This window comes from Pan paniscus, chromosome 3, assembly GCF_029289425.2.
Source record: "Pan paniscus chromosome 3, NHGRI_mPanPan1-v2.0_pri, whole genome shotgun sequence".
Taxonomy (NCBI): Eukaryota; Metazoa; Chordata; class Mammalia; order Primates; family Hominidae; genus Pan; species Pan paniscus.
Genome location: NC_073252.2, coordinates 25,575,957 through 25,602,275, shown reverse-complemented (window position 1 = coordinate 25,602,275; position 26,319 = coordinate 25,575,957). Strand labels below are relative to the sequence as shown.

Genomic DNA, 26,319 nt, shown 5'->3' with positions numbered 1-26,319 from the left:
AACCTGTCTATTCCCAAAGGTCAGTGGACATATTCCTTTATATCGAAATATAGCTACTAAGAGTATGTAAAAGTAACCCTTATATGTATATTACTATTGTCTAGGTAAGGCAAAGATGTTACCTAAAAAGTTGAAAATAGAAAAGGAGTGCCACTTTTGAGGTACAAAGGTAGTCATGATGCAGTGGAAGGACCTCTGGACTAGAAGGCAGTAGGTCTTCGGTGTGAATCCCAGCTCTGCCACAACTCATTATCTTAGTTTTCAGGGATGAATCAACCTTGTCTGCATCATGGAAGATTCTTCAAAACAGTTTTACCAAAATTAGTGTTTGTGAGAGACAGGGAACACAGCTATTACTTACAAAGCACCTAGTATAGGCTAGTATTCATTATAGCACTATTACAGCTAAAACTCCAACAGGCTGAAAAGCCTTAATCAGAGGCAAGCCTAATCATAGTGCTTACACTAAGCTATAATAAGTACATTCTATGTACTGTCTCCTTACAATAATCCCTAGAATTAGATGTTATCCCATTTTACAGATAGGGAAACTGAAGCCATAAGCTATCAAGTCCAATGCAGCTAATAAGTGGCAGAACAGGAATTCAAGCCCACAAAGCTCTTTATTGCTTCCCCAATGACATTGACTTTATCCACTCTAATTAGTGGACTTAAAAACAGCAAATAAGTGAAATACTTAACAATATGAGTCACGTTTTATATTTCATTTGCATTGTCCCTCAAAGCACTATTAGTGGAGAAGCATGATCACAAAATTCCTGACACTCTTAACAAATTTATCAACTTGCGAGCTAGAAAATGTTTCTAAAAAATGTATGTACCAACTAATTAGATAATTATATAAAATACTTTGAAGTCCTAAGTCACGCCTGTAATCCAGCACTTTGAGAGGCTGAGGGAGGCAGATCACTTGAGGCCATGAGTTCAAGACCAGCCTGGCCAACATGGCAAAACCCTGTCTCTACTAAAAATACAGGGGAAAAAAAATTAGGTGGGCATGGTGGCACATGTTTGTAGTCCCAGCTACTCAGGAGGCTAAGGCAGAAGAATCGCTTGAACCTGGGAAGCAGAGGTTGCAGTGAGCCGAGATTGTACCATTGCACTCCAGACTGGGTGACAGAGTGAGACTCTGTCTCAAAAAAAAAAAAAAAAAAAAAGAAGCAGTACCTGCCTGAAGACCGTACACGGCTAAGTCACTTAAACTGAATAATAACCCCCAGCCACTAGCCTACCTATAGGGCTGGGAATCTGTGTCACTGATAACCACAATCAGCCTATGGGATGTCTAACCTCCAAACTCATATCCTGGCAAAGCGTAGAGCCCTGGACCTCAGGTTGAGTGCCCTCTTAGTGTTCTGGGCCAGGCTTTAGGAACAGGGAATGTATGATCCACAGGGCAGAGGTATGTGTCGGCTTTGTTCAAAAATCTATTCCTAGTACCTAAACAGTGCCTGGCACACAGTGGCCACTCGGTAAATATTTACTGAATAGAATGACAGCAGTTCACTGCTGTTCTGCATAATGTCCCATTATCCCCATCAAAAACATAGTATTTTACCTATAAGCCATTAAAAAAATCCACATGATTAGAATAATACAAAGTATATCATGATAATGAAGTTTGCTGCAACATCAAATAAGCCTGTTTTTAAAAAGAGAACTCAAGACATGTATATTCTATCACTGCTCTGATTCACTGAGCTCAGCTAATATTTGACAGGAAGTAGATACATAGATATGTATTTATTTTGCAGTAATAAATTATACACCTTGGCTTTGACCTTCTTTCCACATAGCAATTAACTTCTTGAATGTAATAGCCAGAGGTTCAACCAAGCCACCAAACGGAGGATCCGTCACCATAATGATTCCTTCGCCTTTATCTTCCTGTAAAAATGCTCTGCATACTTCAAGGGCAGTCTGGAACAAATAAAAATTCATTTCTAAATTAGGACTAGAGAGAGGCACTTCATCCTATTTGGAGGAGAATGCATTAGACTCAGTCTCTCTCTTAACACTGGAAACTTTACCAAGTCATCTTGCCACCGCAGCATCCCTCGGTGACATTCTGAAGCCTCTCTTCGCCCCTATAAGATTTTATCTTTGGGTTCTTTGATAAGCAGGTTTTTAAAATTGCAAATTCAAACACCATCACTATCAGAAGACTACACATTTCAAATGGTTAAATTAAAAGGCTAAATTTAGTGTCCTAAAAGAAACTCATTACCCATGAAAACTATCTAAAATGTTAAATTCAATTTAACAAACAGAAGCCAGGATGGTGCTAAGCACTAGGGACACAAAGACGATGAAAACATTGTTTTCCTATCTGGTTTGTCCAATGCCATGAGTTCAGTTTAATAACAGCTACAAATTAGCAGTTAAACATGCATATGTTTTTGAGTATCGGTCAGACATATTTGAACATGCACTGTAAGTAAATAAAAAATGAAAATTCACAAACGACGAAGCGCATCTGGTCCATGAAACCATGCTATTAACACATTTTCCCAAAGGTTAGTTTAAGCTTTTTTAGTAATTGCAAAGTAAACATTAACAGGGACATTTAATGGTTTTTGCTATAAGTGAAGTTATTAAGAGATACCATATAACAGTATCTCCAGTCAACTGACTTGCAAGTAGCTTTCAAGTACAGTCCCCTCAGTATCCCTGAGGGATTGGTTCCAGGACCCCTGCATATACCAAAATCTGCAGGTGCTAGAGTCCCTGATATAAAATGTTGTAGTATTGCACATAACCTATGCACATCCTCCTATATAGTTTAAATAATCTCTAGGTTACTTATAATACCTAATACAATGTAAATGATACATAAATAGTTCTTAGACTCTATGGTTTAGGGAATAATGACAAGAAAAAAGTGTACATGCTCAGTACAGTCACCACCATCCTTTTTTTCCTAAATATTTTTGATCTCCAGTTGGTTGAATCCACAGATGCAGAACCCACAAGTGGGGAGGGCTGACTGTACTCATCTACAAAAATAAGTCAACACAGTATACAAAATGACATGAGATTTTAAAATTGAATGGCATTTTAAACTTTAACAAGCCTATATGTATTTTATAATAAAATATATTTTGTTCTACCGCTAAATCCATTTAGAAGACCCCACTGATAAGAGGAAAACCTTTCTCCCTAGGAGAGTCTTCATTAATTTCCTACTGGAACTCCTACAGCAGAGGATGACTTGTCAAGAAGGTTAATCATTTTTCAAGTGCTGTCTGGCACTTCCTTAACCTGCTTACAAGAACAAGGACTGAAAGCACAGATGATGATATTGAAATCTTCAAACTCCTTAGAGTTAAAAGTGGAAAAAAGAAATTATACAAGTAAATGATGTCTAACTCCTAACCTAACTTTAAAAACATTTTGAAAGGATTTTTTTTTCCAGGTAAGAATCAATGGCATCATAGCCCAACACAAGCTGCTGATGGTCTTAATGTTGACCTCCTATGGGAAATAGATACTTGCTTACAATGTTGACAGCAATTTGACTCTTTCCTTTATCTCAGTTATCATTTAAAAAGTGCCCGGCAATTTAATTAGCCATCCTCTCTACATACTTTAACTGACTTTGCCATTAAGGCAGATGACATTTTTTAAAGACTATATGATTTGCAATGAGAAATCCTATGCGGGGAACTCCAGCTTTTGAATCTAGTGGACTGTAAAGTGCTGAGGTGCACTAGCAGAGTATTCTATTCTCCTAAGCACCCTGGACAGCCTCAAAGGCACTGAGCCGACACTTAAATACTTAGTGATTGATTAGTGGATGGTAAATCTCTATTGAAAAACTTGACTCTGGGAGTAGGTAGAAAAAGGGCAGATAGTAAAATCATTAAAACAATGGGTTTCTGCAGATCAATCTCTACAGCTGCAGTGCTATTTAGAGGCTGCTGCTGAAATATAGAGTAAGGAAAGCCTGAGCTGGACGACTCTTTTCTTCAGGGAAGATAAAGTGGGGCTCAATCTTGGCAGCTTATTCCAACCATTATTGTAGAAACTTATAAGGTAATGCTGTACACTTTCTATAAGCTACAAAGAGTTTCGAAGAAAAAGGCTAATTACCTGTTACTCTTTAAAAATATAAAAAATTGCTAGCCAACTTTTAGGTATTTAATTTTATCCTTATTTTGTCTTCATTGTTCAAAATAAAAAGCAAAACCATAGTATGGTATTAAAACAGACAAAAAACAAGAAAACCCTAACTCACTAGTGTAGGATCAAGTAGTGATTCAAACTCGATTACTTCCTCATTTACTATGACACAGCCGTGACCCCACCTGACATCAAGGTCCTGTGGTTTCAAGGGGGATACCCCTACATCAATATCCTACCAGCCCCACAAACTCAACCTTTCCAAACTTCACTTCCCTCTGTTTAGAAGAAAAAATACAAATCCAGGCCATTCTACCAAGTCAGCTTGGACTTCTCCCTCAGTACAGTCTTCTCACTGCTTCCGTGAATGCCTAGACAACCCAGTTCTTTTCTCTCCTTTTCTCACTGCCACTGTCCCAGCTGCGAAGTCCCTCATCATCCACTGGCAAGTGACTTTCAACTCCCACTTTCCTTCACATTCACCTCAACAGTTCTCAATTCTTCGTGATTAGCAACCACATAAACGCTTTGGGAAACAGCTGAAATATATCTAATTATAACTGCTGTTTATTTCAATACCTTGTTTTAATGGCTTCACAGCTGAAAAATATTAATATATATCCCAATGCTAAATTGATTCAAATGGAAGGAGTGCTATACTTACTAAATCAGGGGACTCATTTTTCAATCCCAACCAACAATTTAACATTTGTTTTCATTTCCTGAATGCTGACTTTTAAAGTCTTGCTTGGTTTTCATCCTCCTATCATTAGTTAATATCTCAAAGCACAATACATAGTAAGCATGGTTCAGAATTTTTACAAAATTGATATATATGCATATATTTATGGGTATGCTTCAAGGTGTCTTGATAATTTCACAATATTTTTGGCCAGCATGATTACTTGGTTGGTTACAGATTTTATTTTATAATAGGCCTGACAAAGAGCTCAAACTAAATGTTTCAGCTCTACTATGCTGTTATTCTCAGTGACATTATTAACCTCATATTGAAAGAAGCTTTTTTAAACTGCAGTCCTTTTTTTTTTAAAAGAACTTTTATTTTTTAGAGCAGTTTGAGGTTCACAGAAAAAGTGAGAGGAAGGAATAGAGATTTTCCATACACTCCCAGCCCTGACACATGCATTTAATTACAGTGTGGTAAGTCTACAAAGGAAAACTTGACCCTTTGGGGAGTAGGGGTCGGGGGAGGCTGGAAGAAGTGATTTGGAACAAAGTTCTAAAACATGAGTGGAAGTTATCAAGGCAAAAGACAGCAGAAACCAGCAGGAACAGCATGGACCTTCCCTGCGGTGGAAAGGCGTCTGACCAGTTCCAGATGAAAGCCCTGTGCCCTGAGCACAGACAGCAAAGGGGAAACAGGGAGAGGGGAGGCTAGAGTGGAAATCGGGGTCAGATCACACAGAGCCCCATGGGCCTTCTAAGAATGTGGGCCTTCATCCAAAAAGTAGTGAGAAGTCTTAACAAGGGAATAATAAAATCACCTCTAGGTGCTCAATAAAGAGTGAAAGAACAAAAATAAATATCAGTAAATGGTAGAACAGCCACAATTTGACCTTGAGGGAATTTAGAAAAAGAACAAAGGAGGCACTCTGAAATCTGCTATTCCACAAAGAGAGAACAATGAGATAATGGTCACAGCTCTTACCTTTCCATCAAAGAAATGATGGTTAAACATATTATAATGGCAAAAGCTATCTTCCATATAAAACTGTGAATACCTGTAAAATAATTACAGAGTTATTTGCCCAGTCACAGCTATAGAGTAGACAAATATAAACTAAATTTTAAAACAATAAAATCACACCTTTAAAAAATTTCATTTTTTAGTTTTTTGAAATAAAGAATAATTTGCAAAAATTCCAGGGAATCTGTAACAGTGAATAAATAACAAACTTAAGTGATTTTCCCATGTTTAATTAACCAGTAGTAAAACTAAAGAATACTCATATATAAAACACACATGTTCCTATGTACCAGGAGGTTATACATAAACAATCAGGTTACTGACAGATGATTATGCAATTTAAGCTTGCAATGGGTTGGCAATTAAGATACATCCCTCATGGTTAATAATTTTAAGGAGAATACTAAATCATTTCTGCTCGACAGCTGTTCATTTATTTTCTTCTGTAGCTGATTTTTTTTTAAGTATTTAATACAGGCCAGGCACAGTGGCTCACACCTGTAATTGCAGCACTTTGGGAGGCTGAGGCAGGCAGATTGCTTGAGCTAACGAGTTTGAGACCAACCTGGGCAACATGGCAAAATCCCGCCTCTACAAAAAATACAAAAATTAGCCAGGCGTGGTGATGCATGCCTACGGTCCCAGCTACTATGGAGGCTGAGGTGTGAGGATGGCTTGAGCCCAGGAGGCGGAGGATGCAGTGAGCCAAGATCACACCACTATACTCCAGCCAGGACGCTATAGCCAGACCATGTCTCAAAAAAAAAAAAGTAATACAAATTTTTTTTTTGTCTAACGCAGGCTAGCTTAATAAAATATGCTTTTCAATATAATAGAGAAAGTATATGCATTTCATATTTACTAAATCAGTGCCAGGAAAGAGGAATATTAATTTACTGATTGAATTGTTTTGTTTTGCTAACACAGTGTTTTATTTTATTTATTTTATTTTATTTTATTTATTTTATTTTATTATTATTATACTTTAAGTTTTAGGGTACATGTGCACAATGTGCAGGTTAGTTACATATGTATACATGCGCCATGCTGGTGTGCTGTACCCATTAACTCATCATTTAGCATTAGGTATATCTCCTAATGCTATCCCTCCCCCCTCCCCCCACCCCACAACAGTCCCCAGAGTGTGATGTTCCCCTTCCTGTGTCCATGTGTTCTCATTGTTCAATTCCCACCTATGAGTGAGAACATGCGGTGTTTGGTTTTTTGTCCTTGCGATAGTTTACTGAGAATGATGATTTCCAATTTCATCCATGTCCCTACAAAGGACATGAACTCATCATTTTTTATGGCTGCATAGTATTCCATGGTAACACAGTATTTTAAAAAGCCATTGGCAGTGAATGAGAGTACCACCTTTGGGTATTAACATTTTATAAATTCCTGCTAATTTACTAGGAAAAACTCATATCACATTATGACTTAAATCTGCATTTGATTACTTATAAGGTGGAACTTTCTATATTTCTTAACTGTATTTGTACCGTCTGTCCATATGTTTTCCCCATTTATGTATCTGGGTCTTAATGTCTGCGTTGCTGATTTCTCAGTTTTCCATATAATATAGAAACCTCTTTGTTATCTCAATAGGATTTTGAACTTCAACTATTTTATTACACATAATTTACATATGAATCACATCATCCTTAGGAATTTGTAACCTGGTAAAAAGACTGAAAAAAAATCTGAGACACATCCTTACTTATTATGACTTCTTGAACCAAGTCATGATACTGTCAACTTCTTTGCTTGTATTTCTACTCAGTTACCCATTACTGTCTGTAACTGATTGATCATCCATGGTGAATATTTAATGTAAGGGACAGCACTAGTTTATCCTCTTCCCATTAACTGCGGTTAAGAGCACAGGCTCTATAGTCAGATGGTCTGGTTTCAAACTATGTGTCTCTCGCTTACTAGCTGGGTATCCTTAGTAAGTTATTTAACCTTTCTGAGCCTCAGTTTCTTCATCCGTAAAATGGTAAAAGTAATAATTTCTACCACATAGGACTGGATAACAATAAGATGATGTACGTAAAGTACTTAATACAATGCCAGCTACATAGCATATACTAAAATGTTAAGTACTGTTACTGTTATTTTAATAATTAGCAGCTGTAAATATTTATGTCTTAATGCCTCTCATATTAGGGAATTATGTTTATGTTCACCAGAAATAATCTAAGCCTATTTATTCTTGTTCTGTGGAGATGGACAAAGAGCTGCCAACCATTCTCGGGACAATATTGTTTAATGTCATTTAAGACACTGTTAGCACATTTCCTAAAATATAAATTTGCACTGAAGAAATAAAAGGTTTAGATAACTGGAAAATATTTAAACTATATACCGTAACCTAATGAACTTTCCAAAAATTGACTGTAGGCAATGTCAAATGACCATTAAACAAATACGTCTTCCTATTTAACTAAATTTCACATAACTGCCTTTAAAAAAAGTGTATTAGTACTAGTACAGCCATGTGTAAACATGATATCATTTGAGGGTTTTCTTCTCTCTTGCACTGCTTTATAAGTACGACCAAAGGAAAATACAATCCCTTTTTAACATAATCCCTATTGTTGTCATTCCTTCACAAAGATACAACAGTCGTTTTTAAAAATTAGAAAAAGGAAATTTGATTTACATGAAACTCAGCACAGCACACCTGTCCAAAACATTCTGGGCAGCAGTTTGCAGAGGAATAGAGAAAGAAAAGCCAAGATTTCAGTTCTAAGTTTCCATCAAATACATAATTTGAGAGCATAATTATTCATATTTTAAATTATGAAAAATCACTCAACATTGCCCTCTTAAAATGAAATTGGCCACAAAGAATTATTCTCTCCATTGAATAAGGCAAACAAAACCAATCAGAAATGCATGCACTTGAAAAGTGCTCAAAAGGCCATTCATCTGGCCATTCATTCTCTTTAAATGAGAGTCAGTTACCAAGTGTGAAACATGCTCTACACACAGGAAATGTAATCAAGAGCTGAATAAAATTAGTTCATGAAATGAACCTAAGAAATTCATTTTTTGACATAACTTTATTTGGATAATAGTTTGCCAAATAGAGTTTCACATCTTTCATGCTAAAATTAGAGCATATAGAAATCCATCTTAGCAAATGTGAACTTCGTACCTCCTACCCCCTAAAAAATATATTTATAGCACATCTATAGAGAACACTGGAGTTTGAGGCCGTTCTCCAACCTTGGATAAACCTGTTGTAAGGCACCAAGAAACCAAAGTCAAAGTGCCAAAAAACTACTCACTGTCACTCTATACTATGCAGAATTTTTTTTCTGATTTAACTGTGGTCTTTATGAGAAATCTGAACCAACCACACGCTCCGTCATGCTGTAAATACAGGTAACCAGCCTCAGAGCATTCCAGCAACTTATGTGTCTCAATAAACCAGCTCTCTTAAGAACTACTGTTGACCTTCTACAGAACTGACTCAATAACAGACTACATTATCAAAAAAACTGAGCTGTGATATCCCCAATAAAACACCATCAGTTTTTGTTTGCAAGGCACACACAAAAGTTTATAAGCATGAAAAAAAAGTATCAATATATTCCATACATTATAAAATAACTTTATCCACATCCCCTAACCCCTACTCTGACCAGGATATTACAACTACAGGTGCAAGAAGAGGAAAACTAAAAGGCATGGAATTAAAGGTGAAATAGCTAAGGGGCCATATAAATCTTTCAAATTAAATCAGGCAAGATGAAGAGTTCTGGAGATCAGTTACAAACAACGTGAATTTACTTAACACTACTAAGTTGTATATCTAAAGATGGCTACTATGGTAAATGTTATATGTACAGCTGACCTTTGAACAACACAGAGGTTAGGGGCGCAGCAGAAAATCCAAATATAACTTTTACCTTCTGTGTCAGTCCATTTTGCATTGCTATAAAAGAATACCTGAGATTGGGTAATTTATAAAGAAAAGAGGTTTATTTGGATCACAGTTCTGCAGGCTGTACAAGCATACCACCAGCATCTGCTGGGCTTCTGGTGAGGCCTTAGGAAGTTTTTACTTATGGTGGAAAGGAAAGGGGAGCAGGCATGTCATACAGCAAGAGAAGGAGCAAGAAAGAGAGGAGCAGGTGCCAAGCTCTTTAAACAACCAGCTCTTGCATGAACTAATAAAATGAGAACTCACTTATTACCTCTATTATCACAAAGACAGCATCAAGCCATTTACGGGGAATCAACCCCATGATTCAAACACCTCCCACTAGGCCCACCTCCAACACTGGAAATCACACTTCAACATGAGATATCAACTCCAAACCATATCAACTCCCCCAAAACTTAACTACTAATAGCCTATGATGACTGGATGCCTTACAGATAACAGTCAATTAACACATATTTTGTGTATGTTTTATATACAGCATTTTTACTATAAAGTTAGCTAGAGAAAAGAAAATGTTATTAAGAAAGTCATTTGGGAGGTCGAGGTGGGAGGATTGCTTGAGGTCAGGAGTTCAAGACCAACCTGACCAACCAGCAAGTCCCGTTTCTATTAAAAAAAAATCATAAGGAAGAGACAATATTATTTAATATTCATTAAGTGGAAGTGGGTCACCGTAAAGGTCTTCATCTTCATAACGAGCAGGCTTAGGAGGAGGAAGAAGAGGAGCGGTGGCAGAGGCACAAGAAAATCCACTTGTAAGTGAACCCCAGCAGTCCAAAACCATGTTATTCAAGGGTTAACTGTATTTTTGAAAAATTTTTTAAAGTAAATCAGAGTACTGTTAACACCACAAAATAAAATTCAGAAAACCATTTAAATTATAATAGCACCAAAAATAATAAAACATCTAGAGATAAATTTAATAAAAGAAGCACAAAACTTACATACTGAAAACTACAAAATATCATTTAAAGAAATTGAAGATCTAAAGAAATGGAAGGACATCTCATGTTCATGGACTGGACAACTTAATATTAAGATGGCAATATTCCCCAAATTAATCTACAAATTCAATGCAATCCCTTAAAAAATCTCAGCTGGCTTTTTTTGTAGAAATTGATAAGCTGATCCTAACATTCATATGGAAACGCAAGACACCCAGAACAGCCAAAACAATCTTGAAAAAGAACAAAATAGGAAGACTCATACTTCCCATTTTCAAAATTTACCACACAGCAACAGTAATCATGACTGTGTAAGAGTGGCATAGGGATGGGCATAGATCAATGGAACAGAATTTAAAGTCCATAAGTAAACCTATATATTTGTGGTCCTTTTGTTTTCATTATGGTACCAAGACAATTCAATGGGAAAAGAACAGTCTTTTCAATAAACGGTGCTAGAGCAACTAGTCATCCACATGCAAGCAGTTAGACCCCTACCTCATACAATAAATAAAAATTAGCAGGCCAGGCACGGTGGCTCATACCTATAATCTCAGCACTTTGGGAGGCCGAGGCGGGCAGATCACGAGGTCAGGAGATCGAGACCATCCTGGCTAACACGGTGAAAGCTCATCTCTACTAAAAATACAAAAAATTAGCCAGGCGTGGTGGCAGGCGCCTGTAGTTCCAGCTACTCGGGAGGCTGAGACAGGAGAATGGTGCAAAGCTGGGAGGCGGAGGTTGCAGTGAGCCAAGATGTGCCACTGCACTCCAGCCTGGGTGACAGCAAGACTCCGTCTCAAAAAAAAAAAAAAATCTCAAAATAGATTAAAGACCTAAGTGTGAAAGCAAAAATTATAAAACTCTTTGATGGAAACATGGGTATAGATACTCACTGGATTAGGCAAGACTTTCTTAGATATGACACCTAACACACAAGCAACTGAAGAAAAAAGAAAAACTGGACTTCATCACAAGTGAAAAGACAATCCACAAGATGAGAGAAAATATTAGCAAATCATATATCTGATAAGGGTCTAGTATCCAGAATATATTAAGAACTTTCACAATTCAACAAAAATACAAATAACTAATTAAAAACTAGGGAAAGGATTGATATTTCTCCAATAAGATAAACAAATGGCCTATAAGCACATGAAAAGATGCTTAACATTACTAGCCATCATGGAATACAAAACAAAACCTCAAGGAGATACCACTTCAAAAAGACAGATGATAATAAACATTGGCAAGGACATGGAGAAATTAGAAACCTCATATATTCCTGGTGAGAATAAAATATGATGCAGCCACTTTGGAAAATAGTTTGGCTGTTCCCCAAGAAGGTAAACATAGTTACCACATGACCTAGCAATTCCACTTCTAGGTTTAAGGGCTGAACTGTTTCACCCCCAAAATCCTTATGTTGAAGCCCTAATCACCAGTACTTCAGAATGTGGCTATTTGGAGACAGAGCCTTTAAAGAGGTAATTAAGTTACAATGAGGCCATTAGTGTGAGCCTTACTCCAATCTGACTGGTATCCTTAAAAGAAGAGGAAATTTGGACATAGTAAGAAACCAGGGATACGCACACAAAGAGAAGAACTTATGAGGAGACAGTGACCATCTACATGCCAAAGAGAGAGGCCTCAGGAGAAACCAAACCTGCTAAAACCTTGATCTTGGACTTCCAGCCTCCAGAACTGTGAGAGAATAAATTTCTGTTGTTTAAGCCACATAGTCTGTGGTATTTTGTTATGGCAGCCCTAACAAACTAATACCCAAGAGATCTGAAAACCTATGTTCACATGGAATTTGTACACAAATGTTCATAGCAGTATTATTCATAATAGCCAAAAAGTGGAAGCAACTCAAGTGTCCATCAACAGATGAAAAGATAAACAAAATTTGGTATATCCGTATAGTAGAATATTATTCAGCCAAAAAAAGGAATGAAGTACTGATACATGCTACCACATGGGTGAACCTCGAAAACTTTATGCTAAGTGAAAGAAGTCTGACACAAAAGGCCACACAGAGTATTATTCCACTTATATAAAAAATATCTAGAATAGGCAAAGCATATCCATAAAGATAGAAAGTAGATTCATGGTTGTCAAAGGCTGGGGGCATGATAAATGGGGAGGGACTGCTCACAAGGAGAGTGCTTCTTCTGAAGGTGATGAAAATGTTGTGGAATTAGATAGCGGTGATGGCTACGCAACCGTGTGAATATACTGAAAACTACTGTTTTATGTATGTAAAATATATCTCAATTTTAAAAAAAGAAATGGGCTGGGCATGATGGCTCACACCCTGTAATCCCAGCACTTTGGGAGGCTGAGGCAGGCACACTGCATTAGCCCAGGAGTTTAAGACTATCTTGGGCAACAGGGTGAAACCCCGTCTCTACAAGAAATACAAAAATTAACTGGGTGTGGTGGCACACGCCTGTGGTCCCAGCTACTTGGGAGAGACTGAGGTAGGAGGATCGCTTGAACCCAGGAGGTTGAGGCTGCAGTGAGCTGAGATCACACTATTGCATTCCAGCTTAGGTGACAGAGCAAGATGTTGTCTCAAAAAGAAATATACCTAAAATATCGCCAGCAGGAAAAGTTTTCAAGGTTATATACCTACTTTTTAAAATGTTTATATGCATAAAAAAGGTTTAAAAAGCCAAAACCCATGTTTTGGATGGCAGAATTAAAGATCATTTTTCCTTTTTTAAAAACAAAGTAAACCAAGGATTCTTGCAATTTTAACAAGTTCTTTGAGAAGACGCACTATGATATCACCTAGTCTCTGTTTGTAAGTAAGTCCACTAAAACTAGCTTGAAAAAGCTTGTCTTTAATAACTTAGAATCATTATATAACTTTTAATGTAAATTCAAAACCATACTATTAGAAAGATCACATTGTACCATTTTCACTGAAGTAAAAGTGCCAAAGTTAGGAATATGAGTGCTGCTGGCAACTGTATACGTTGTCTTGAATAGTTTAGTTATGGACATCTGGTTTTTTGTCTCTCCCGCACCTACATCCCTACTTTTTAAGTCGAACACCTGTTTCCTGTGGAGAACCAACTCTGTGTGATTGGTCAGAGGCTGGCTGGAGTACCCCATCTGCCAGGTCAAAGTGATGGCTCCGGAATAGGCAAGTGACCCCAGCCAGGCTAATCAGAACACTCTCTGGAGTTTTGCTGCTGGAGTTCTCAGGAAGAACTGCCTCTTTCCACTGGGCAGTTAAGCTGAAAACTAGATAAGCTTAAAGCTGCTGCCACCAACGTCCCTGGCAGTAGGAAGGAAGCTGTCTGCAGAATGAAATCAATACACAGAGAAAGACAGAATGAGAGGTGGAGAGAGAAAGAGGGAGCCCTAGCAACACTGTGTGAGGCTCACTATCTCAACTAGACTAAAGCCTGCTATATCCCAGACCTCAGTAATGTAAATCAATAAATTCTTTTACGTGATTGGATTTCCAGGTCTCCAAAGAAAAAAATCCTGAGTGCCTTATTCTAAAAATATAAATAACCTAGAAACCAGTTTTGATTCATCTGAAAATCTTTGTGGAACAAGGCAGGAGGATACAGGGAGAAAGGGAGAGATGGAAGGATGACAAGAAAGAAACTGACTATATGAGAAAGGCATATAAACAAGTTCAAAAGCAAAGTTATTTCCAAAGGATAGCTTAGTTTTTGGAGCCAGACTGCCTTGGCTTGAATTCTAGCTTGGCCACTTATAAACTGTGATTTTGATCAAGCTATTTAACCTCTTTATGCCTCAGTTTTCTCATCTGGAAAAATGAGGATGATGATAGCATCTATCTTACAGGGCTAATGTGAGGAATGAGTCAGGGCAAGGCCTGAAATATAACAGGCACTCAAAAAACACCAGCTATACCAGGCACAGTGTTTCACACCTATAATTCCAGCAATTTGGGAGGCCGAGGGAAGTAGATCACTTGAGGTCAGGAGTTCCAGATCAGCCTGGCCAACATGGTGAAATCCCCTCTCTACTAAAAATACAAAAATTAGCTGCACATGGCAGCGCACGCCTCTAATCCCAGCTGCTGGGGAGGCTGAGGAAGGAGAATCACTTGAGCCCAGGAGGCGGTGGTTACAGTGAGCTGAGATCGCACCACTGCACTCCAGCCTGGGTGACAGAGCCAGACTCTGTCTCAAACAAACAAATAAAAATATCCCCTATTAATAATACATTATAAGAACCCAAAAGTTAAACTTCTACCTTTAAAATAATGCATTTAGAATAATTTAATACTTTAGGAAAGGAACACAGAATTTAAAAAAAGAAGTTTCTAGCTCCATGCATAGCCATACAATCGAGTATCATACAGCCAGCCATAAGAGGCATGAAGTACTGCTACATGCATGGGTGAGCCTTGAAAACATGATGCTAAGTGAAAGAAGCCAGCCACAAAGGTCACAGATTTTATGATTCTATTTATATAAAATGTGCAGAACAGGCAACTCCAGAAAAGAGAGACAGAAAGTGCTTGTGAGGGGAAGCGAACTCTAGGTTTCTTTTCAGTATGATAGAAATGTTCTAGAAGTACCTAGTGGTGATGATGGCACAACACAGTGATAACAACAAAAACCACTGAAATATATACTTTTAAATGGTGACTATTAAGTGACTTATATCCAGTTAAAAATAAATTGAGTTTATCTTTAAGAAGTCTATATCATCATTTGTCAAGGGTCACTCATGTTAGGCAGATGTTAGTAAAGTGTGCTAGTGCTGTCAACAAGGGATGAGTGGTTACCAGGCCAGACATATTCATAAGGAATAAGACAGTATAGGTAATTTCTGAGTAATGTGCTTGTGTATGTCAGACAACTTAGAGTTGACTCAGATATCTAAAGGCAAATAAATTATTAAAGCTACAACTCCATTTTATTTTTTTGAGACAGGGGTCTCACTCTGTTGCGCAGGCTGGAATGCAGTGGCGCAATCTCGGCTCACTACAACCTCTACCTTCTGGGGTCAAGCAATCCTCTGACCTCAGCCTCCGGAGTAGCTGGGACTATAGGCACGTACCACCACACCCAGCTAATTTTTGTATTTTTAGTAGCAATGGGGTTTCACCATGTTGCCCAGGCTGGTTTTGAACTCCTGACTCAAGTAATCCACCTGCCTCAGCCTCCCAAAGTGCTGGGATTACAGGCATAGGCCACTGTACCCGGCCAGGCTACACTTTTATGATTATTATCTTTTTTGAGACTGAGTCCTGCTCTGTCACCCAGGCTGGAGTGCAGTTACGTGAACTCAGCTCACTGCAACCTCCACCTCCTAGGTTCAAGCGATTCTCCTGCCTCAGCCTCCCTAGTAGCTGGGATTATAGGCATGAGCCACCACGTCCAGCTAATTTTTTTTATTTTTAGTAGGGACGGGGTTCCACCATGTTGGCTAGGCTGGTCTTGCACTCCTGACCTCAAGTGATCTGCCAGCTTTGGCCTCCCAAAGTGCCAGGATTATAAGCATAAGCCACCACACCTGACCCAAACTACATTTTTTAAAGGGACATTTTACACTTTAAAAATCTGTTTGGTGCTTGGTGGCTCACGTCTGTAATCCCAACAATTTGGGAGGCCAAGGCAGGAGGACTGCTTGAGGCCAGGAGTTCCAGACACCAAATCTACAAAACTTTCTTTTTTTAAAATTACCTGGGTGTGGTAGTGCTAAACTGTAGTCCTAGCTACTAGGGAGACTGAGATTAGAGGATCGCCTGACCCCAGGAGTTTGCGGGTACAGCGGGCTATGACCATGCCAATGCACTCCAGCCTGGGTGACAGAGCGAGACCCTGTCTAAGAGGAAAAAAAAAAATCTGTCTGCTTTGTTTTTAGGAAGCAGATCTAAATAAAAGGAAACACAAAGCCTGATTCCTTCAACACCTTCAAGAACACATTAAAAATACTAAGAACATAGTATCTTATAAACTACATGAACTCCTGGTATTAAACAATTACAGAAACTGAGAAGAGTACTTCAAATGTACAGAATTATAGACACAGTGGACAATGTATTTACCATCCATGTTATAAGTTAAAGGTCTGTATCTTCAAAACTACCACCAGAGGGGAGATTCAAGATGTGTTCCTCCCTCTGTGTCATCAACTCAGAAATCATCAGATGCCATTTAATTCTGACCCTCTCACAAAGTCTATCTGTCAGCTACTCCTCTGCTTTGGGACCTGTCTATCCCCTACTTAGCACGCCCTTCACTCCAGGCTATGTTCAGTGAAAGACAATATGTACAACATCCAGTAAAATATACTAAAAGAAATGTCTGAGTTCTCACACTTCAAAGATCTAATGAAACAAAATCCTGGAAGTCTGATTAAGTATGAGGCAGTTTAGAATTATCTTTGAACATAATATATGAGAAGAAACCTCACTCAATAGAGATTCATCTGTAGATTATAAGCCAAAGACGAACTAGACACATTCATAGAGAAAATCTAGGAAGCCCACCAGCAAAAGGAGAAATCAACTGCCTCCCTGTTTGAAATACAGATTACATGTTGAATTTATTCGACTAAAAAGTTTCCTCATAACAAATTACTACTTCTAGATGTAAACTAAAGAGTTGTAACAGAGTATAAACAACTAAAAACAGAAAAACATTAAAAAGAAACAGGAGACAATGAAAGGAAATACTGTATTTTGTAAACCTACCGAAAATCAATATCCAATAAAAGGCTTTTAATGTTAGACTTCTTGTCACCTGATGCTGTCAACTTGATCAGCTCATGCAACCTAAAGCAATTAGTGAAAGCAAATGTAATAAGATATTACAAATGTCATAGACAATAAACAAACAACAAAACCATCAATGTTCTTCTGGTATTTATGATATTTCAATGAAACATTGAAGAGAATTTGGCAGGTATAATCAAGGTTTCGATTTTGCAAATATTTTTTAAGAGCAGAACTTATCTGAAAGAGAGAGGTCTAAAATTATAAACAATTTAGCAGTTAAATCAGAAAGAATCTTCTCTCATGCATCAGAAAGAAATCTATGAAGATTTTTCTCAAATGGAATACAGCTTGCAAACTCCTTAAGAGAGGGACCGTGCTTTACATTTTAAATACTCAAAGCTTCATGCTATACCTTGCACAGAGTAAGTAACTACTTAATAAAATCTTCATACAGTTTCAATAGCGGTGAGAAGATAATTCTTTAAAAAATCATATGACATACCTTGGTGTTCCAACACACAGTACTCTTCTGAATCCGAGGGCAGAAAGTAAGTCTACCAAGAACTGACAGCTCCGATCAGCAAACAGATACTGGGCATTTGTCTTCTTGTTTTCCAGTGGATAAAGGAGTTGACTGGGCCTTCTTAACTGGCTGATAGACACATTACCCAGAACCTGATGCTCACTATGTTGCCCCCAGTCATCTGGTAACAACAACTGCTGACATGTTTGACAAAACTTTCTCTGAGTCAAGGGCAACTCAATAAACTTCAAGTACCTTCAAGACAAAATAAAACACAAAGAAATATATTTTAAGTTTATTGTTGTAAACACAACGTGTTTTGCTATTTTTAGCACCCAAAAAGTATTCTTACTTCCTAAAGAGTACTGCGTAAAGAAGAAAGGTAGGAAGAAATCTGTGGAATGTTGGCTAGAATTTATGTCTGGCTGCATACGTACAAAGAGGAAAAGGATCAGCAATTTCATAAGAATTGAGACGCTCCAATTTAGTCACTGAATGAAGATCAATATCCATTTAAAATGTGAACATAATATATTACTCAAACAACTTAGTAGTAATGACAACTACTATCAAGTTTAAATTTATTGACAAATCCACATGTCTAACTTTTATCTGTTAAACAGTCTGGCTCACTTGAGAGTCATTTTAAAATGAGAAACTAAGATCATTCTTCAAGTTCTTATGATATACTTAGCAAGAAAAATTACCTCCTAAAAGAAAAGATGTTTCTCAAAGCTCCTCTGTTCTTAGCAGTACTGATGGAGTTATAAGCTCACCTCCAAAACAGCAAGACAATATTCAAAGCCTTAAAAAAGACTACACTGAATATCCCATTTGATTTCTTCCAAGTCACTCTTATATCCAATTTCAAAGTCACCATTTCTTTTTTCTTTCTTTTTTAATTTTATTAGAGATTATTGGAGAGAGAAAATAATCATGGTCAGTATGTTTAAAAACTGCTGGTTTTGTACATGTGATGCCAGCTATGATATCAGTAAGAAAACAAAAGAAAAATAATATGATTGAGGAACATGGAGAGTCAGAAATGTCTAAAACTAAGCAAGTTAAAATAAATAGTGCACTAAACAATCCTTATAGTTTGGGAAGAGTCATATCTTTTTTTTTTTTTTTTTTGAGATGGAGTCACCCAGGCTAGAGTGCCATGGCACAATCTTGGCTCACTGCAGCCTCCACCTCTCGGGTTCAAGTGATTCTCCTGCCTGGGCCTCCCAAGTAGCTGGGACTACATGCACGCACCACCACATCCAGCTAATTTTTCTATTTTTAGTAGAGACAGGGTTTCACCATTTTGGCCAGGCTGGTCTCAAACTTCTGACCTCAGGTGATCCGCCCGCCTTGGCTTCCCAAAGTGCTGGGATTACAGGCATGAGCCATCACATGTGGCCTAGTCATACAGTTTTGATGGAACTAAATTCAGGAACTGCAGTGTAAAAACTGTGAACTTAACATGTAATCAAAGTGAGTTTTAAACTTTTTATATCTAAGCACAGTTTCACTTCAAAGCACCCAAGGCAGTGACAAATAGATATTCTGAATGGTTGCAGCAAGAAATAAGCTATCGTGCCGGTAATTTAAATGTTTCTATTTCTATGATAACTGTTCTTTTGACAGCTTTATCTAAAACTAGAAAGAAAAAGGAGATAGAGGGATATTAGAAGAAACTTCTTAGTAATTCAAAGTGAGAATGCCAGTAGAAGAAAGGGCCCTATGAAATGAAATGCAAGTGAAAGAACCAATAAACACTCTTCGGCAACAGAAACACTGAATTTACTACTATTACCTCTCATCACTAAGTACTAACAGTGTTGAACAGGCCAGGAACAGTGGCTCACGCCTGAAATCCCAGTGCTTTGGGAGCCCAAGACAGGAGGATCACTTGAGGCCAGGAGCTCAAGACCAGCCTGGGCAACATAGTTGAGACTCCATCTCTACAAAAAATTTTAAAAATTAGCCAGGTGTGGTGGTACGTGCCTGTAGTCCCACCTACTTAGGAGGCAGAGGCAGGAGGATCACTTGAGCCCAGGAGTTCAAGGCTGCAGTGAGCTATGATTATGCCACCACACTCCAGCCTAGGCAACAGAGTGAGGCTCTGTCTCTAAAAGAAAAAAATGTTGACAGCTTCCGCAGACAGCTATGATGGAGTAACAGAGACCAGATTTACCATGGGCCTTCAAAAGAAGTTTTAAAAAGACAAAATATATGAAAAAGCAGTTTGAAGATATCGGACAACTAGCAGCCCAAAACAGTGAACCCCGAGGGAAGGGAACAGAGGTGAGTGGTACAGCTGCCCAGCTTCCTGCCTGTGGAGAGCTGGCAGCACAGGGATGGAGAACCAAAACACAGCCCAAGGAATTGATGAGACAGAGCTGAGCACTCCAGGAGGCTAGGTGGCCAGAATTCACAGAAAGAGTACTGGCGAATAACCAGGGAGGACAGGAGAGCAGAAAGCTGTACACTGAGAGAGACAGAAAAAACGCTCCAGACTAGCTGACAATTCCCCTCGAGTCTTCAGCTGAGTACTGAGCAGCATATGCACGTGCAGAAACTCCCCAAGGCAAGGGAAAGAACCACTGGCCAGAAGCAGGTGGAATTATCACTGGAAAATACACACAGGTCCAGAATGGTTTGTCTCCCAACAAGCCAGAGTGGAAATGCCTCACAATACACAAGTACTCAAGTACTCAGAAGAGCACTGCCTCAGTAGGGAGGAAAAATTAGCCCTAGAACCACGAAAGGTTGCTCAGTCCTGCCTAAAAAGCTTAAAGACAAGTCTTCAAAAGCAGGGTCAGCAAACTTTCTGTAAAGGATCAGATAATAAATATTTTGAGCTTGGCAGGCCACAAAGTCTCTCAGTCACAACTATTCTGTAGTGATACCACAAAAGCAAACCCAGCCAAGTGAATAGCCATGGCCAGAGTTGGCTACAGGTAGTAGTTTGCTAAATCCTGCTCAAGAACATCAACACTACAACAAGTAACTGTCCCAGAACAAAATCAAAAATACATAAAGGAATTAAAAATATCCAGTATATAACAAGGTAAATCCCATACTACTAGTATCCAATAAAATGTTACCAGGTATGCAAAGAAACAGAACAACATGACTCATGATTAGAAAAAAAAAAAAATTAGCAAGGCATGGTAGCTCACATCTGTAATCCCAGAGCTTTGTGAGGCTGAGGTCAGTGGATCACCTGAGGTCAGGAGTTTGAGACCAGCCTGGCCAACATGGTGAAACCCTGTCTCTACTAAAAATACAAAAATTAGCCAGGCATGGTGGAGCCCACCTGTAATTCCAGCTACTTGGGAGGCCAAGGCAGGAGAATCACTTGAACACAGGGGCGGAGGCTGCTGTAAGCTGAGATCACACCACTGCACTCCAGCCTCAGTGACAGAGTGAAAATTTGTCTCAAAAAAATAAAAAATTAAAAAATCAAAATCAAAAAGTCTAAACAAACCCAGAAATGACATAGGATGATATTGGTATAGACATTAAAGCCACTCATTGTAACTGTATTCCATGTGTTCAAGAGGTGCAGGAAAGCATGAGCCTGTTAAGCAAAGACATAGAAAATATAAAAACATCTGGCCGGGTGCAGTGGCTCACACGTGTAATCCCAGCACTTACAGGAGGCCGAGGTGGGCAGATCATGAGGTCAAGAGATCGAGACCATCCTGGCCAACATGATGAAACCCTGTCTCTACTAAAAATACAAAAATTAGCTGGGCGCGGTGGCATGCGCCTATAGTCCCAGCTACTCGGGAGGCTGAGGCAGGAGAATCACTTGAACCCAGGAGGCAGAGGTTGCAGTGAGCCGAGATCACGCCACTGCACTCCAGCCTGGTGACAGAGCGAGACTCTGTCTCAAAAAAAAAAAAAAAAAAAAATATGAAAAGACGAAATCTACAAAGGTGTGTTAAAATTATTTAAAAAAAAAAACACCTTACATGGGAATAACAGTAGTTCAGGGGCTAAAGCGAAAAGCTTTGTGAACTTGAAGGTACGGTCTCAGAATGATATAAAATGAAAAACTGAGGGGCCTAAATATGTGGAAATGAAGCCCTCAAAATAAAGGGGAGGGTGGATTTTGAAAATATAATAAATGATAATTTTCAAAATTACATCAAAAGATCCAAGAAGCTCAGAGAACCACAGTACAAGAAACATGAAGGAAAATTACAAGACACATCATAATAAAATTATTTATTTATTTTCATTTTTTTGAGACAGAGTCTCATTCTGTCACCCAGGCTGCAGTACACTGGTGTGATCACAGCTCACTGCAGCCTTGACCTCCCAGGCTCAAGCAGTCCTCCCACCTCAGCCTCCTCAGCAGCTACAACTACAGGTGCTTGCCACCACACCTGGTTAATTTTTGTATTTTTTGTAGAGAGACAGGGTTTTGCCATGCTGTCCAGGCTGATCTGAACTCCTGGGCTCAAGTGACCCACTTGCTTTGGCCTCCAAAAGTCTTGAGATTATAGGCAAGAGCCACTGCACCTGGCCAGAATGATTTAAAATCAATGATAGTCCAGATGCAGTGGGTCACACCTGTAATCCTAACACTTTGGGAGGCCAAGGTGAGAGGATCGCTTGAGCCCAGGAGTTCGAGACCAGCATGGGAAACATGGCAAGACCCTGTCTCTACAAAAAAATACAGAAATTACCCAGGTGTGATGGCAAGCGCCTGTAGTTGCAGCTGCTCAGGAGGCTGAGGTGGGGGGACTGCTCGAGCCTGGGAGGTCAAGGCTGCAGTGAGCCGTGATCGCACCACTGCACTCCAGCCTGGGTGACAGAGCAAGATCCTTTCTCTCAACAAACAAACAAGCAATGATAAAGAGAAACCAGAGGAAAAAAGATAGATTGTGGACTGGGCAAGGTGGCTCAAGCCTGTAATCCCAACACTTTGGAAGGCTGAGGTGGGCAGATCACTTGAGGTCAGGAGTTCGAGACCAGCCTGGCCAATATGGCAAAACCCCATCTCTACAAAAAATACAAAAATTAGCTGGGCATGGTGGTGGGTCCCTGTGATCCCAGCTACTCAGGAGGCCAAGGTAGGAGAATTGCTTGAACTTGGGAGGCAGAGGTGGCAGTGAGCAGAGATCGTGCCACTGCACTCCAGCCTGGGAGACAGAGCGAGACTCCGTCTTGGAAAAAAAAAAAGATAGATTCTGTACAGAGGAACAGAGATAAAGATAAAAATGACATCAGGCTTCTCACTGAAAACAATACAAGCAAGATGACATTGGGTCAATACCAATTCTACACAAATTCTTTCAAAAAACTGAAGAGAGAACACTTACCAATTCATTTCATGAGGCCACCATTATCCCAATACCAAAACCAGGAAAAAAAATTACAAGACAACTACAGACAAACATGCCTTATGAACACAAACTCAAAATTTATTAACAAAATTTAAGCAAATCAAAACCAGCAATATATAAAAAGCTATTACATCATGACCAAATATAGTTTATCCTAGCAAAGCAAGGTTGTTTAAAAGTTTGAATTCAATCAATGTAATTCATATTAACAGGCTTTTTTGAAAAAAAAGATAATTTCATTAGGTGCCCCCCAAAAACGCACTTGACAAAATCAAACATCCACTGATGATAAAGATTCTCAGGCTGGGTATGGTGGCTCATGCCTATAATCCCAGCACTCTAGGAAGCCTGAGGCAGGAGGACGGCTTGAGCCCAGGAGTTTGAGACCTGCCTGGGCAACATAGTAAGATCCTCATCTCTTCAAAAAGTAAAAAAATTAGCTGGGTGTGGTAGTACACACCTATAGTCCCAGCTACTGGGGAGGCTGAGGTGGGAGGATCACTTGAACCAAGGAGGTAGAGGCTACAGTGAGCCATGATCGTCCCACTGCACTCCAATCTGGGTGACAGAGCAAGACAGAGAAAAAGAAAGAAAAGAAAGGAAGGAAGGGTTGGGGGGGGGAGGAAGCAAGTAAGGAAGGAACGGAAGGAAGGAGGGAAGGAGCGAGGGAGGAAGGGAGGAAGGGAGGGAGGGAGGGAGATTCTCAAAAAACCAGGAATAGAAGGGAACTTCTACAATCTGATAAAGGGCATCAAAGAAAAACCTATTGCTAACACCATACAGCTGAAAGACTGAATGCATTTCCCCAAGACTGGGACAAAGCAAAGATGTCTGCTCTCAGCCTTCTACTCGACATTGACTAAGGGTTTCTAGCCAGTTTGACAAGACAAGATAAAAAAACAAGACATAAATTGGAAAGGAAACATTAAAACTTCTTTATTCACAGACAACATGATCACACATGTACAAAATCCTAAGGAAATCTTCAAAACGCCTGCTAGAACTAGTAAGTAAGCTTATCAAGATTTCAAAATAAAAGATCAATATATAAAATCAACTGTATTGTTAGAGTCTAGCAATAGACAATTAGAAACTGAAATTTTAAAACAATACAATTTAAAACCACATTAAAATACATGAAATACTTCATGATAAATCTGACAAAAGATGTGTAACTGCAGTGCACTGAAAATTACAAAACATCACCAAGAAAAATTAAAGATGACTTAGTAACTGAAGAGATACACCACAGTCACAGACTAGAAAACTCAATACTATTAAGATGTCAATTCTCCCCAAATGTATCTATAAAATCAACACACTCTCAATCAAAATCCCAGCAGGATTTTTTGTAGAAACTGAAAACCTCATTCAAAAAATTCATATGAAAATAAAAAGGACCTATAATAGCGGAAACAACTTTGAAAATAATGGACAAAGAAGACTTACACTACCCAATTTCAAGAAGACATTATAAAGTCACAGTAATCAAGACAATGTGGTATTTATGTAAAGATATACCTATAGGTCAAGGGAAAAAAATAGTCCAGAAAAAAAAACACATATAAAGTTAACTGACTTTTGAGAAAGGTGCTGCAGTAGGCTGAATGATGCCCTCTCACTCCCCACATCCTACCAAAGAGAATATGGAACCTGTGAATACACATATAGGACCAAAGAGAATTTACAGATGTCATGAAGTGACGGATCTTAAGATGCGGAGGTTATCCTGGGTCATCTGGGTAGACTCAACATAATTACAAGGGTTCTTATAAGCCAGAGGCAGTGGAGTGAGGGAGAAGATTATGTGGTGACAGAAGCAGAGACTGGAGTGATGTGCTATAAAAACGGAGCACGGGCCACAGCCAAAGATGTAGGTGGTCCCAGACGCTGGAAAAAGCAAGAAACAAATTCTCTTCTCAGAGTCTTCAGAAGGAACTAGCCCCACCAACAGCTTAACTTTAACCTGCTTTAGTTGATTTTGGATGTTGGGCCTCCATTACTGGAAGAATAAATCTATGTCATTGTAAACCACTAAGCTTGTGGTAAGTTGTTCCAGCAGCAACAGGAAAACTAATGCAGGTGCCAAATCAATTCAATGAGGAAAGGATAATATTATCAACAAATGGTGCTGGAAAAGTATTTTTTTTCTCTCTAATCCCACAGCAGATAAGGTGCTAGAAAAGTCTGAAAGCCATATGCAAAGCAATGAACCTTGACTCTTACCTCACTTCATATAAAAAAACTAACCCTGAATAGATCATAGACCTAACTCTAGGAACTAAAACTAGAAAACTTTAAAAGAAAACATATTAGAAAATAATAATGACTGGGTTTGGCAAAGATTTCTTAAATAAGACTAAGCACAAAGTGTAAGAATCAATAAAATGAACTTTGTCATGACTTAAAATTTTTTTCTTCAAAAGATACTCTTAAGTGACAAAAAATAAATTGAACTTAATAAAAAATTTTAAACTTTTGCACAGCAAAGGATACCATTAAGAAAGTGAAAAGACAGCACAATGGCTCACACCTATAATCCCAGTACTTTGGGAGGCTGAGGCAGGCAGAGCCCTTGAAGTCAGGAGTTCGAGATCAGCCTGGCCAACATGGTGAAACACCATCTCTACTAAAAAAAAATTAGCCGGGTGTGGTGGCACACGCCTGTAATCCCAGCCACTCAGGAGGGTGAGGCACGAGAATCACTTGAACTCAGGAGGCAGAGGTTGCAGTGAGCCGAGATGGCACCACTGCCAAAAAAAAAAAAAAGAGAGTGAAAAGACGACCCAAGAATGGCAGAAAATATTTCAAATTATATGCCAGGTAAAGGAACTGTATCCACAATGTATAAGGAATAACTCAACAATAAAAAGACAGTTAGCCCAATTCAAAAATAGCAAAGGAACTGAATAGACATTTCTCCAAAGATAATACAAAAACAGTCAATAAGCACATAAAAAGATGCTCCATGTCA

General features: G+C 38.7%; 1 protein-coding gene across 2 annotated transcripts in view; it reads right to left on the bottom strand.

Annotated features, from left to right (window-relative positions):
• Window positions 1-26,319, bottom strand: part of ZCCHC4 (zinc finger CCHC-type containing 4) — a 57,086-nt gene that overhangs the window by 18,656 nt on the left and 12,111 nt on the right. For both annotated transcript variants that reach the window (XM_034958388.3, XM_003826837.4), the window contains 4 exons: window positions 17,977-18,252; window positions 17,451-17,531; window positions 5,813-5,885; window positions 1,791-1,941 (listed from right to left, as the gene is read on the bottom strand). In XM_034958388.3, the coding sequence (XP_034814279.3) occupies window positions 1,791-1,941; window positions 5,813-5,885; window positions 17,451-17,531; window positions 17,977-18,252 (581 nt within the window). The remainder of the gene's footprint in view (window positions 1-1,790; window positions 1,942-5,812; window positions 5,886-17,450; window positions 17,532-17,976; window positions 18,253-26,319) is intronic.